Source organism: Haemorhous mexicanus, chromosome 5, assembly GCF_027477595.1.
Source record: "Haemorhous mexicanus isolate bHaeMex1 chromosome 5, bHaeMex1.pri, whole genome shotgun sequence".
Taxonomy (NCBI): Eukaryota; Metazoa; Chordata; class Aves; order Passeriformes; family Fringillidae; genus Haemorhous; species Haemorhous mexicanus.
Genome location: NC_082345.1, coordinates 36,914,658 through 36,929,893, shown reverse-complemented (window position 1 = coordinate 36,929,893; position 15,236 = coordinate 36,914,658). Strand labels below are relative to the sequence as shown.

The following is a 15,236-nucleotide window of genomic DNA, read 5'->3' as shown; positions in this document are numbered from 1 at the left end:
CTTAACTACCCTGCACAAGAGGCTATGCCCTTTATAGCATGTCATTAAACTTGCTCTGTTGCTGGTTTTAAGACTGTATGTCCTTTCACAAATGGGTGAATGGTTGATGATCTTCCAGTGAAGATAAAAAGCATATGTGAAGCAAATAACTCAAAATCATTGCCATTGTGAATTTCTCTTCCATTTTTCTGTTGATCAGTTTAAAAATAATAGTATAACTACAAAGTAGTTGCTACACATAATTGTTCACCGTTTTTCAGTATTTCTTGCAATATGAAAGAAGAAAGTGATTGGTTCAAAAGCAATTTGAAAAAATAGAAACTGGTTCATTACACAACAGTTGATTAAACTGTGGTACTCCTTGCTGCAGGATATTGTGAAGGCTTACAGGGATTTAAAAAAATCTATATAAATTAGTAGAAGAAAATACTGATGAGTACTATTAAATTTCCATTTACTGTCTCTCACTGAGGCAGTCCACAAGTCACAAACTATTAAGAATGGAAAGGATATTCTGGGGAACTACAGCTACATTGTTGTCATGTTTTATAATGTTCCCTAAGATTTTTTCTTGACTACTGTTGGAAAGAGCATATTGATGTAGACAGGCCTTTGGCATGATCCTGTTCTTTCATTTTTACATCCTTCAAAAGTAATCTGGGTATTAGATCATAACCTCTTTTTTGAGGTTACTGTTGCTGCTGCTCTGATTGAGAGAGAGTGAAAGAAAATATATCTGTGTTCACCCAGTGTATGTGTGTTTGCCTTTATCACATTGGATCAGTCTTAGAGTGGTTGCTTTTTCCTGAACAAATTTGCCATCCCAGCTCACTAAATTTCTAAATGAGCCATAGAAACTTCAACCTGCAATCTACAAATTATAAATATAATGACTAAAGTCAAATGAAGGGTCACTACTTAAATCACTAATACTTCCTGAAAAATGGACTTGATGCTAACCCTCAAAAAAATGTGCCAGAAGTTCTATGCACAGCAAATTACCCCTTTGTGCCAGTAATCTTATAATTATTATGTTATTTTAACTCTATTTTTTGCATGAAATTACTGAGAAGGTTACGTGTACCTTACTGAACCTTCTGTAACATTTCTTCTGTAAAAACTGCATTATTCTGTATTTTTCAGCATGGAGACTGCATGATGGTGCGGCAGTGTAACTTCACTTCTTGGCCAGAACATGGAGTCCCTGAAACCACTGCACCAATTATCCATTTTGTAAAACTTATCCGTGCAAGCCGAGCACATGATAACACACCAATGGTGGTGCACTGCAGGTAAGTATATTCACCAAAATCATCCTTTGGTAGCTTTGAATTTCAGTGCATAATAAAGCACAGGGAAGTTTCCAGAAGAGCAGCCATGGAGGCTGAGTGCACAGATATGGTTCTAGGATGGACAGTGGTGAAGGTTTCTCTAGCAGTCCTTCTACATTCTTTGATACCTTTTCAATTGCTTTAAATAAAATAGTACATATGGATGGATTTAAGGTTTCTCTAGCAGTCCTTCTTACTCCCTTCTAGAAGGTAAAATACCAACGTCTGTCCTGCCATTTATGGAAATCAATTGAGGTGATGTCAGGGAAATAATTGCTCCAAAAATTACCATAAAGCATTGCTGGATTTTTCTCCATTTTCCTCTTTAATCATGAGAAGAGGAATAGCAAATGACATGTATTGGTTTAAATTACTTCTATTATAATTAGAGCTCTTCTTAAGAAGCAAGTATTAAAAATTTATTTTAAATGCATATGTTCCATATCATAAGGAAGAAGCTGTTTGAAACCAGAGAATGACAAATAGAAATAAGGATTTGCAAAGGCCAGATTTCAAACTTGGATGCCTGTAAACAGTTAAAACCTATATTTAGGCTCTTGAATAAATGCTCTGGTGGTTAGAGGTGTTCAGCTGTCATAGTTTCCACTGGTTTCATTAACACCCTTAAATTTCTGTTTCAAAGAGTAAGTGTGTGAGTAGGCTTAAGTCTTAAGGAAACCAATGAGTGTGACCTGCATTTTGTGCAGGTCAGTGTTCCCACTGAATGTGTGGGCATGCTCCATAAAAGGGATCTGAACTCATAGGTCTGCTACTGAGTCTTTGCCCCATTTTCATTTGGTACGAGTCTGGAAACAAGTGGAAGGAAAAGATGGCTTTGATGCTACAAATCTTTTCTACCTTATCATGCATGGGAGTTCTTAATATTTTTCCTCAGCATCCCATTGCTGCGATCCACAAAGGGTAGTAAAGCCTTACTCATTTGATATTGCTGTCTTTGATGAACATTTCCCTCTACTGCAAGGGCCAGAGACACTATGACAGGAGAGAACAACAGTCTTCGTGTTTTCAGGATACTTATATTCTGTGGGGACTCTTTGCAAGGAACCCTATATTTTTTTCAGAAGGAGATATGTAAAGAGGCCAGCATGGTCCTGATACTCTACCTGTGCTCAAATTCCTGATGGTTATAAAGCATTGCTGTGTATTCTCATATCCAGAAAACTCATTCATTACTTTTTCTCATTAGATATTGCAAGCTCAATTGCAAGCTCAGGAGTTCTGCTATATGTCTCTTGATTATCTGCAGTAATATACCCTACATTTATTACACCAATTGCAGAGAAGTCTGATAGTCATTTGGACTATTCATTTTAAGACCTTGAAATAAAACACAACCTACCAACCTGTCTTGCACACTCATCCTCCTTTTAAAAGTATTTTCTTTTAAATTTTTCTGCTAGATCCGATGTTATTTTCTCTCAAATACTAAAAGTATTACAGAATCCCAATGTGATTTCACAAAATCTTGTGGTCTTTTTTTCCTCTCAATAAATGAGCTCTAGAAAACTCACAGAAAAGCTATAGGATCTTTTTTTTTCCACTCAAACAGGTTTGGGTCATATGAACATATAAATGAGTAGTATGTCATTTGCCTGATGAAAATGAGAAATCAAAAATTATGAAAATGTGAAAACAAAAATTATAAAAATGTGAAATCAAAATTAGAAAATGGCTCAAATCCAGATTTCACTTGGTCCAATTCAGAAAGTAATTCACAAGATGTAAATACTGAAAAAATTTAGGTTTTCCTTCAAAAGTCTTTCTTTTCACAATAAACAATTTATCCAAAATATTCTAAGAAAATGCTGAAAGCATTAACATAAAAGCTATATTTTATCTTGTTTATCATATTTGCAGTGCTGGTGTTGGAAGAACAGGTGTTTATATTGCGCTTGACCATTTAACTCAACATGTAAATGACCATGATTTTGTGGATATCTATGGACTTGTAGCTGAGCTAAGAAGTGAAAGAATGTGTATGGTACAAAACCTGGTAAGATTTATCTATTCTGTTTTCCTTTTATTGAACAATTAGTTCTCTCTTCATGTGATCTACAAAACAAGACTAGAAAGCTCTTCACAATCAGCTGTATAATACATTTTCTACCAAATCTTGCATTTATTTATTTCAAGGATTGTGGAAATATAATGTCTGTATCCACCTAAGTACACTTAGCCAGCAAAATCTTGACAAATGCTGAAAAGAGTGCTATTTATTTTTAAACCTAAATAATAATTTCTCAGTCTCTTAGAAAGTTTATTCCAAGTTTTGGGTGCGGAACAATTGTTATATAAAAAATGGATTCACTCATTCTCTACTTAATTTGACTTCATTTACTACTTTAGTACTACTACTACACTACTTTAGTGTATTTTTTTTTTTGTGTGTATGCATATGTGGCATAGTCCACCAAACTTAAAAACATTAATTTACCATTGAACTCACTATTGATTCTTTGATTCTTTTTCAATTGCTTTAAATAAAATAGTACATATGGATGGATTTAATCACAGATTTCAAACTGTTAAAAATCAATGGTGGGTCTGGGGTCTAAAAAAAGTACATTTCTGGCAGACTTATTTTTTCTGTCAGACTTATTTGCCTGCTGGTGAGGAGGACTTCTGCTGTATCTGGAATTCTGAGTTTATGTAAAAGAATAATTAGAAGAATTTAAAGCTGATCCTAAATGTGCAGTGGAACAGAAATCAGCTTTGTTTGGATAAGGCTTCTAGCATAAGTCTCCTGCTGGCCAGATCTAACCCAGGGCAGCCTGAAGCTTTTGAGTCTACAGCATGACTTACCAACTTCTCAGTATGGATGGAAAGTTTCAGGATGAACTTCCACATGACTGATGGATTTAAGTTGATTTTGATATAAGGAGACCTGGTTCATTTGGAATGAAATTCTGCTATTCCATATCACAGCAGAATATGTAAAAAGTGTGTGAGAATACAAAAAGCAGTTGATCCTTCTTCAGAAGATTTTATGGGACATTCTGGTGATATTCTGACATGATGTATCTTGTATGGTGCAGTCTGGATACCATGTGCTCTAAATTTTCCCTTTTGAAATTTTGATGCAGCTAAAAAATTGCCACTACTTTTTTGTGATGATGAATTCTGGGTATACTTTTTGGTTCTTTTACTTTTTTGACTAGAAGTAGAATCATCTAGAAATAAGTCATAGGCTGGAAGGCAGTTTAGTGGGAGCACTCCCAAAATAAAATCTTAAAACAGTGAGACATTTGATAATCTCATTGCAAGTTTTTAAAGTATGCATCATTTTTGTCTATCTCTTCATTTTAATGTTTTGGCAGGCGCTAGGAAAAGGTGTGCCAAAATGCAATACAAGATGATGGTGTGAGAGTTCAGATTTCCTAACAAATCAAGTATCCATCTAAATGCTAGCTGCAAAATTCTGAGATCACCTGTTCTCTGTCCAGGTCATTTCTAGCTCATATTTGCAAGACTACAAAAGTCAGATCAGCATCAAAACTTGCCCAAAGGGAATCAGTCTTGTAAAGTTTTATGGTGGATTCAAAAGTCAAGCTGTTTTAGAGTTCTGTTATAAAACACTGTTGAGTTGCCTATTAATCAGATTTTATGTGATCAGCACAGAAGATATAAAAGAGAGGAGCAATTCCTTCCCAGAACTCAGTATAGAAATCCCTCAGTCAAACTGTCTGTAAGATCTATGAGTAAGATAAATAAAAGCTGATTGCTCTCGGGCCTGTATTTTGTTTGTTTATAGCTTCAAAATAATATTCTTTTTGCTAACCAAGTCACAATATGTAACTGTAACCAATGGATAAGAATAGTTAAGACTGTCATTGTTTCTAACTGAGAAAATACCTAGTTACACATAAATAGCCCAGGTATTCTGCTTCACTCTCCCTTGGCAAACCCAGAAAGATTTTCATTGGTCCATCATCAGAAGTTACTGTATGAGTGCAAGAGATTACAGAGCTTTCAGAGGCTGCATTCTGAACTGGAATAACCAATCTAAACTCCACTGAAATTTAAGACCTTCATTCTAGAAATGCATGTTTGTTCAGCAGACATATCAAAGTTTATCTTCTTGCCAAGTACAAGGGCTAGTTTGAAGTAATGCCATGCTATTATTTGAGTAAGAAAGTTATTGAAAGGTGTAATGGTGCTGCATGCTTCAGAGGACCTGTGAAAAGCTGTTTTAATTACCCACAGCTCTGGAGCTGTGACAATAACTCTTATCCATGCATGCAAATTTCTCTCATATATCTGAGACACTTGCATTGCAAATTAATGGCTGTTCTGAAACAAAATAGCAATTACTGAGCCCTAAAGTTATATAAATATTTTACCCGTGCAAAAATCAAGGGTAAGAGTATGATTTTGGTGCAGATATTCCAAATCCATCTCTACGAGGTCCTGGGCAAAATGTTTTAGCTAACCCAGCTTGAGCAATGGGTAGTTGCACCAGGTGGTCTCAAGAGGTCTCTTCCAATCTGAGTGTACCTGGCTTATTTTCTACATCTACATACACAATACTTCTCCTATGTGAATATATGCTTAATCCACTTATTATATTTCTATCCATTTCCATTCCTCTATTTCATTTTTACATTGTCTTATTTTGTTTTCTTCTTTTCAGACTTTAAGTCCTTAAAAGTGACAAATTAACTTTAGTTGCCTACTCTTTGTGTTATCGTATGTTAAAAATGAGCCTACAGCTCAGGAAGTATCACTCAAAATACTGGGTTAATTTGCTCCTAGCACTTGTGCAAGCTCCTAGAACATATAGGTTTATATTAACTTGAACTTCTGCATTTGAGTGCACCCTGCTGGTTTTCTCTGTGGTAGAAAGAGGAGAATTTTCTTATCTACATATTACATTCCTATGGTTCAGCTTCTTCAGTCTGAATCTTGAGGCAAAATGTCTTTTCATAGAACAAACATTCACAGAAAATTAGTCTCAGTAATGGTTAGTCTAATTTCATATATCTTACAGCTCATAAGGATTAATATGTTTTGGCAAATTTAAAGCATTATCTTTCATAATTATTGAAATCAGATCAGGCATATATGATATGGTCACCAAAGTACTGAAATTGCTGAGTTAAACTGCAGTTACTTTGAGATTTTCTAGGTGTTATAGAAAAAGTTAAACTGCTTTTTGGTATTAGAAGTAGATTTTTCTTCTAATCAAGCATCTATTCAATCATCTTTAAATTCACATCTTACAGGCACAATATATATTTTTACATCAGTGTGTATTGGATCTGTTGACAACCAAGGGAAGTAGTCAGCCCTTATGTTTTGTAAATTATTCAGCACTGCAAAAGATGGACTCTCTGGATGCCATGGAAGGTAAGGAGATACAGACTGTGTCAAAATTATTTTTTCACAGCAGGTGCAATGACTTTTCCAGACTAAGAAGCAGCAAAAAGTCCTTTGATATGCATTTTTTGCTTCAAAAGTATAAATATCTAGCCTTTTGCTGCTCTTTATTCCCCCTCACAACAGCAGTCATTGCTCAAGCTTTCCCCACTTTTTTTCCTGCAAGATCTTTTAAATTCAGTGAAAAACAGTTCTCTGCCATAAGTTGCTATTTGTTTACAAGGTAGACTAATTTAATATATCTGTTTCTTCTGCAGGTGATGTGGAGCTTGAATGGGAAGAAACAACCATGTAAATACTGGGAGTAAATATTACAGAAAAGGAGATTTTGAAAATCAAAGTAATATTTTTCTAAGCACAGGGGCCAAAGAGAATTCCCCTATTTTGTTGATTAAAGGAAACACAGATGATTGAGACATCTTTTCTTCTATCAATGTGCCTTCATAAATAAGTTAAAGTATTTTACTCAGAACACTGAGCAATAATGGTTTGGAGTACTTTTGCACAAACTACACTTCTGGTGTTCTATAAATAGTGCATTCAGTATGTATTTAAAGTGTATTTGAACACATTCCTTATTTCCAAACTATCTTTGTAAAAGAAAAATGAGCCAAATAGGATGTAAAAAATTAATATTTCCATTGAACCTACTTTGGTGTGAATTTGCTGTGTTCTGTGTGTTTTGGTTTTAAGTAAAAGCTAAGGTTTCTTTACTCATTCTTGATAGATTGGCTTCAGTGTTGTCAGTTCTTGCAGATTAATTCCAAGACCATCACCATGATCTTTACCTAACTGTATGTTCTTGTGTTTTGAATATTTTTTTTTACAAGTGGTAGTACATCAGCTCATGATCCTGAACAGCTGAAGAGTCACCTTCTGACATGGGGAGGATTATTCAGCTTTTACACAGCACACAGTAGCTCTTCAGGGACACTTGGGGCTATTTAAACTATTTTATAATCAGCAGGTTGGGTTTTTTTAAATACATAATGATGATTGCATATGTTCTGTGCAGAAAAAAAAAGCTTTTACATTCCTGCTACTTTTTCAAGCAGATAAAACAAAGTAAAACTATAAATCTATTATCTGTTATAATGAATGCTAGATTGACTTATGTAATAGAACGTTTAGAATTCGTTCACCTTTATGGAATTATTCAGCATTTTGAAAGGTTGCTCAAAATTTAATATCAATGTGTTTTATAACAAGGTTGTCAAGTAAAAATGTTTTTGCACATTCCTAAGATTTGGGAAATCACTGCAGACACTGAAAATTATGGGAGCTTATATCTAGAGATTTAATAAGAGTAAACATCTTCCACTCCCAATGATGATGATATGATGATTATTGTTATTGTAAATAGATCTCAAACCGGAAGAGAGAAGGCGGAAGCTTGTATCTAAGAAGAAAAGCAAAAATTAGTAAATTAGGAAGGCTAGAGAGATAATGAAACTGTGTGCCCTGGTTTTACATGGAAGTGGCAGTATTCAATTCATATTTTTGGCTGGAAGGGTTGATTGCTAAGTTTTTCTCAGGTAAAGAAATGTATCATCATTCTGAATAGCAATGAAGCTGTGACCTTAATATAAGATGAAAAACATAATAGCAAAGGAGCTTTGGAACTGCCATCTTATATTGTGCTTAGACAGAAGAAATCAAAGCTGTCTTGTTGAGGCATCGAGCTCAGGGAAGTCAGACAAAACTCTTTAGAACCCTGAAATGTGAGGGGCTGTTCTTGTGTGCACACACTCAGAACAGAATAGCCAATGAACAAAAATTTCCATTTCTTCTGTAGCTTCCAGACAGAAAATGCTGTGCAGGAGGTAACGTGGTACTTTTTCAGAACCAAACAAGGGTCTTTTTAGAAACTAGCAAGGATGGTACAGTGAAGACCCTTTGTAATTTTGCAAGGTGCCAAATATCTAAAATGAAAATCAAAAGACAGCATTTAGGGAGGTAGAATTGGTCTACAGAGATATTTGGGCAATCTGTCTTTTAGGAAGATCAACGGTATTGTAAACATCACCTGTCAGGCTAAAAAGAAAACAATGCCTTTTAAAGCTTGATAGGGGGAGAGAGAGGTGATGTCCACAGCTGTTCAAGTCTCTGGCAAAGCATTCGGTGCAGCTCTAGTTTCATTTGGTTCCTATGAAACATGTGTTCTTCATTTATTATACATGTACTTTAAAGTATTTTGACAAATTGCTTATAGGGACTTACAGATGTTTTTTGTGATTTGTGGTTGTACTTGGTAGCAGTACAGGGAGCACTGTGATAAATTGACATTATAGAGTCATAATCTTGTATAGTCTTATATCCACAATGGTGAAATATCTGCAGGAAAAAGCTAAGCCTTTTGCAACTTAGAGATGAACTCCAGAAGTTCTAAATGTGCTTCAGTGTTCTCTGGCTTTTATAAAATACTTTATGATGAAGATTCCATGCACTCCTTTAGGGGATCTGCCCATGGTTACGCTGCATTCAGGAACATGCTTGCCTGACAGAAATAGGGACTCCCTTTTCTCTATGAAAAGTAGTTCAAGTACTTTACTGTGCAATTTGACATAAGCAATCTGATATATGCCACCTTGATGCATTTGCATTGTCTCCAGGGTAAAAGATAATATTCAGCATGAACTGGCAAGAGCTCGTAAGGTACATGGTCAGGGAAAGAAGTATCTCCAAGCAATTCTCTCCAAGTACTGGTTTTTAGTAGTTTGAGTTTTCCTGTGTGTCTGCCAATGCTTCACAAGGATAGAGGAGCATCCATATATTCCTCCAGACCTCACTTCAGTTGTGAAGGAAGAATTTCCACATAGTCTCTTGTCTTCCATTCCTCCTTCCCTTTTGAAATGACCCTTCCCTATGCTGATGCTACTGACAGCACCGCAGAGCTGGAGTCAAGCAAAATTTGTCCAATTGCTATTTTAAAAATATATTTCTATATATGAAGCAGCCCATCCATTCATTTTTGATGTCATCACTCAATTTTCTACAAATTCTTGGCCCTACTAAGATAGCAAGAGTGTACTCTGACAAAATTAGAAATGGAATTAATAAAAATTGGAGGAAAAAATCAGAAATTCTAGAGGATTATTGAAATTAGGTCACACTGTATTAAATTATCTTGGAGATTTCTAGAGACTGACATATCTCCATACAGAGAAGAAGCAATATTTATATATATATGTATTTATAGCCAGTTCTGCTGGACAAGAGACTACTGTCGTGCCCTTAAAATACTGACTTGTTCTGTTCACAAAGGTAACAGAAAGACAGCAGAACATTAAGTTCATGTTGAATTTTAAGCACTTCTTCTACTGTTTTAAAAGAGTTGATAAAAATAATTGTGAGTTCAATTGTGATTTTACTACATATGTGGAGCTATTCAGTAATTTAATTTCTTAACATTATGTGAAAGATTAATAATGTGAATTGATCTGTGTAGTACCATCTATGTATTGCTGCAATACAGAGTATGATCAGAAGCAGTTACTAAGAAAATCAGCAAAGAACAATGAGTCAATCATATTTCATACTAAGGTAGCACGACAGGGAGCTTCTTGGTTTCATACAGAAACTGAAAATCAACCTAGAGGTGGATATGAATTTGTTGAGTTTCAGGACACAAAGCCCTGTGAAGTCTGTGAACAGGGGAGGTTTTTTCTGAAAATGTTTTCAGCAGGTTAAAATAAAATTTGAGAAGTACCTTTTTTAGATGGCTAGACATGCATTAAGCATAACACAAGATCATTGTCTGTCCATGGAAATATTCAGTAAAAATAGATCCAAAATAATTTTTCTTTTAAGATGTGACAAATATTTAATTAGCCACTGGTTTAGAGGATATACACATGATAATAATTAATTCAGAGTTGTTTTATAACTAACTTATGTGCTCATTCATTGCTGCAATGCATTGAATACAATAGACTGTGACTGGAAACCACTGACACATAGCACTGACCATGTCTTTGTTGGTTTTGATTTTAAGGAAATGAGTCAGAGAAAATGTGCTGAAAGATGATGTTCTGTTTCAACCCTTTCTCTGTGACTGTTGTGTCACCACTCTACAGTGTCAAAAAAGCCAATTCCTCCCAACATTTTTCTCCATGTTCTCTTCTCTTTTCTAATGTTGTGTTTCTTATCTTTATGTGACTATATTAGAAGGAATTACAAACAATAATATGGGTCATTTGAATTTCAGTACTGCAGACAGAATCTTCAGGTAGTGGTCTTACAGGTGAGGTCTTACTGCAAATCTTGCCTCCGTCTCTTTCCCATGAGTTGGTTTCCAGATGACATCACGGAATATCAGCCGTGTTTTTGCTCTGACTCCTGTTCAATACATTTTCTGCCTTATCCTCTCTGTGGATATGATTACCAGGCAAGTTCAAAGCTAATTCTGGGGTTCCAGAGTTGAGCTATGTTACCAGTGGCATGTCTTTGCAGCATCAACTCCGTATACAATTCTAAGGGCAAGCTGATTTTCTATCCAGAAGTTCCCCTTCCTGCTAAAATAAATTCTGGTAGATTTTAGTACTGGTCTTTGTTCAGTGTGAGCTGAAGGAAGAAGGATGGATTCAGTGCTTGATATTTTTGCGTTTCGATTCTCTTTTCCCAATAACTTTTCCCAAGCAATGCTGAACTAATTACTAATTTTGTTTCTTCTCACTGCCTTATCATGTAAGCCCTTTCTCTGATTATATGTTAAAAAAATTGAAAATCAATAGCTTTTCACCACTGAGTGTATGACACATTTCATAGATCCCACATCATCAGGCAGCTTGCAATGAAGTTGTGAGTCTGTATTTCAGTTGAAAGACAACATTTAGAAGGTTTCAGATATATTTGGATCATCTTACATTGCTTGTTGATTGGTGTTACCAGGGTGATCTTTTTGTAGGATGACAGCTGCACTCAGCTATCTACTGTAATCATGAATAAACCGTTCCAGTAGTCCTTACAGTCAGTACTGTGAGAGCTGGGGGAAGTTTTACAAGGATGTTCCCAAAATATTTTGGAGGAGATGGAGTTCTATATGATATAAAAAGAATACTTGGATACTGGAAACCTAATATGCAGCTAAAGCTGTACCACTCACAGTTGCATTCCGTGAAGCCTGCTGAGTAGGGGGTGTGTCCTGGAACACACAGAGCATATTTGGGACAATATAACAACCTGAGTAATGCATGGTGCAGGGAACTCTTGCCATCCATGCAGGAATGAACTTAAATAAGCTTTACCATAAAATGTCCCTGGTTTCCTTGGAAAACACAAATGCAGATAACACCTATTATGACAGCTGGTAACATCCTTTGTGATTCAACTTTGTGTGAGGAACAAAGAACTCTATTTAGTAAATTCTTTCAGTAATCTTAAATATAGAAACAAGCCATCTTCCAAAAATTTCTAAATATAGAAACAAAATTTCTTCCACTCATGGAGGCACAAACTTAAAACTAATTAAACCTGTATGTCCCTCTCTTCCCCTCAGCCTGCTATCTGTGTGTGCTCACCAGTTGGGAATAATATTCATTCACTAAATAACATTAATTCACTTTTAATTTGATTCCTGTATGGATAATCCCTTTCTCAGAATCCAGCACAAAGCAGTTACAGAACTGTGCCTTTTCATGTATCTGCCTTCTGTTTGGATTCACAACAGCTCCATCTAACTAGTTTTCTTACAGAATTCTACTAATTCTCTGTCAGTATTAGAGAGACAATACACAAAGTGTGAATCTGGGCTTGCATATTGTGCGCAGAATTCTTTACTGAGCTGCACTAACAAAATACTGCCCTCCATGCCTGGGCAAGAAATTGACCTGAGGAGAGTGGTTGCCTAGCATGAAATCCTACTCCCTTTGAGAACACGACAGATATCTGACAATGCACTGTCCCATTCAGGGAGTCTAGAAAATGTTCTCAAAGCTGTCTGACATTTTTATGTAGGAGTTTCATCTGAACCTTTCTCTGCTAAGGATGAACAAGAAAATTCAGGTCATTGTCATCATTGTCAGCAACCCATCCTTGTTGCTTAGGACACCAAGAAGCAAACCTCTTGCTTAACTGGTATTAATAGTGCTTTTAACTTATAGAGACTTACTGTCTTCTTCATGGTTTGCACTTAAAGTGCACTTAAATTTTGACACATTTTTGTTCTTTATGTTTTGTATTTTTTCCTCTTTCAAAGTGGGGATTTGGAGATATGACTTTTAAATAGTTACGGGCTGTCTTAGGAAAATAGTGAGTTGTCCTGATAAGGCAGCCACTAGGAGGATTCTTTGACAAAAAATGTTCTATCATAATAGCCAGTTTATTGTAATTCCTAAAAGACACCCCTGCACCCTGTGATGTGGGCATTATTGTAAGAAAACATATCTATTAAATATCCTGTACACCAAAAGTATGACTGAATGGTCATGAAGACAGAGACATTAATCACTTCTTGATTTTCCCATTCTTTTTGCCCTTCCAGTTCCTATTATCCTCTCCTGGCACTCCAAAGCAGATTTTGGGGACATATCAGGCTGCTGGTTAATGATGGTTAATGCATCAGCTATATTAATTCTGTCAAAATTTGATGAGACAAACATTCCCCTCCTGCATGCTGGTGTGCTCCCTCTAAAACCAGAAGGGATCCCTGGCATCACTACCACTGCCAGCTGGCAGTCAGAAGAAGAATGTCCAATGCTAATGTGGGAGAAAGTCTGTTCTTAGTTTTAAGTTTTCATGGACTTTGCATGTCTGAAACAGATCACTTAATTTCCATATAAAAAATACCTGTCAAACCTTTTCCCTAACACTTATGTGTCCTATGGATTTGTATTTGAAAGCTCTGGGGGAAAACAGTTTCTCCCAAAATTTCTTTGTGCACTTCTGTCACAACTAAAAATACCACCAAAGTAATAAATTCCTTCTCCATCCCAACCAAACAAATGGCCAGAAGATTGTTAAGGGTCACTATGGATGGCATCACTGCAACACAGTGCTTGTGCTTGCTTACCTTTCATCATCCCTTCAGTTCTCTTGCCTTGACAAGGAAGACCCTGTGGTAGGCAGTGGCTCTCAAGATGAAGGGCATTAGCTTAGAGAGATTTTGCATAGAACTAACTTCATCTTTCTGGAAAGATTCCAAATCTGCACTTCAGGAGTACAGCAGGTAGTTATCAACCAAGGCATCTTCCTTCTTTTTCAGTGTTTGGGAAAAAATCTCCCAGCTCTGTGTCTGGAACACTAGAAAAATTATGAAAAATACAATAATTAACTGTAGAACACTTTTTCTAGCTTGTGGTCATTGTTACAATCTATCACATCCACACACCCTTTATTATGTAATCATGCCCAAGCAGCTACTCAAGCTCTTGAAACTAAAAGCACATCTAAATCAGTCATGTCAGGTGTGACAAGTTTGTTTTGTGACAGGTAAGTCTTGAATCTACAGAAGTAATTGATTCTGATTTTAAAAATAAGCTTTGGGCTCTCATCTGGTTCTCCAAAATGAGGAAGAAAGTTGCTAAGTAGACTTTGTGAAACAAAATTTCTCCAACAGCTGAAAGAAGAAGAAGAAGAAGAAAGCTTCCATAGAGATAAAACTAACAAAAAGTGTCAAAATGGACAGCTGGTGTCAGTTCCAGAAGGATTAAAGCTTAGACATGAGCTTGAAATAAACATGTTAATTGAGCCAATATCTGTATGAAAAGAACCTTGTACTTAGCAAAAGTACATTGAATGATGAACTTGAAATACGTGTATTAAAACGCTTAGGAGAAAAAAATACTGCATTAATTAAATTAATTTAAAAATACTGCTTTAAATACTGCATTAATTAAATACAGAAACACTATATTCCATTGATATCCAGCATTTCTCTGAGAGAGAAATTCCAAATAAAAATCAGAGTTTGGGGTTTTGATGAACACGGCTAAAGGGTTCATCTTTCAAATGTGTAAATCCATGAGCAAGACTCTATGGTGTCATTTCTAAGAGAATACAAATCAAATTAAATTATGTTTTCTATTTCTATTTTTAAACAAGTCTATATAGGATATTTTCAATCACATTTAGGAAATCGATCCAGTATATAGTGGAGAAGAACTATGTACAGTTCTTTGTGGAGAAGGACTGCAAGAATAATTTTAGGCTCTGTGTTTCAGCAGAGGCTAGCCTTGTGCTGCACACAGGTCACACACAATTCAAATGAAGTTCCACGCCAAAGACATAGCACATGACTGGCAGTGAGGGTCTGCTGGCATTGCTGGGTAATCCAAACCCTGCCTTTGGGAGGAAGTGAGTCAGGGGAAGCTGTTGAGGCCAACAGCATCAGAATAGCCCAGGCATTCAGCCCAGTCATGTTCCACAATGAAGCAGTGAGCTCACAGGACAACCAAAGCAATCTCCTGCATTCCAGCCTTTCCAAATGAGTGCTCCTCTCCTGCTTCTCTGTGTACCAAAAACACTGGTGGCTCTTGGGCACTCGAAGTTTTCAGTGTACAGACCAGGTAG

General features: G+C 36.1%; 1 protein-coding gene across 1 annotated transcript in view; it reads left to right on the top strand.

The window, feature by feature from the left end:
• PTPRQ (protein tyrosine phosphatase receptor type Q) overlaps positions 1 to 7,454 on the top strand; it is a 99,872-nt gene extending 92,418 nt beyond the window's left edge. The window contains exons 42-45 of the mRNA XM_059847927.1: positions 1,144 to 1,292; positions 3,210 to 3,345; positions 6,575 to 6,698; positions 6,986 to 7,454. Of these exons, the coding sequence (XP_059703910.1) occupies positions 1,144 to 1,292; positions 3,210 to 3,345; positions 6,575 to 6,698; positions 6,986 to 7,023 (447 nt within the window). The 3' untranslated portion in view covers positions 7,024 to 7,454. The remainder of the gene's footprint in view (positions 1 to 1,143; positions 1,293 to 3,209; positions 3,346 to 6,574; positions 6,699 to 6,985) is intronic.
• Positions 7,455 to 15,236: the final 7,782 nt, after the last annotated feature.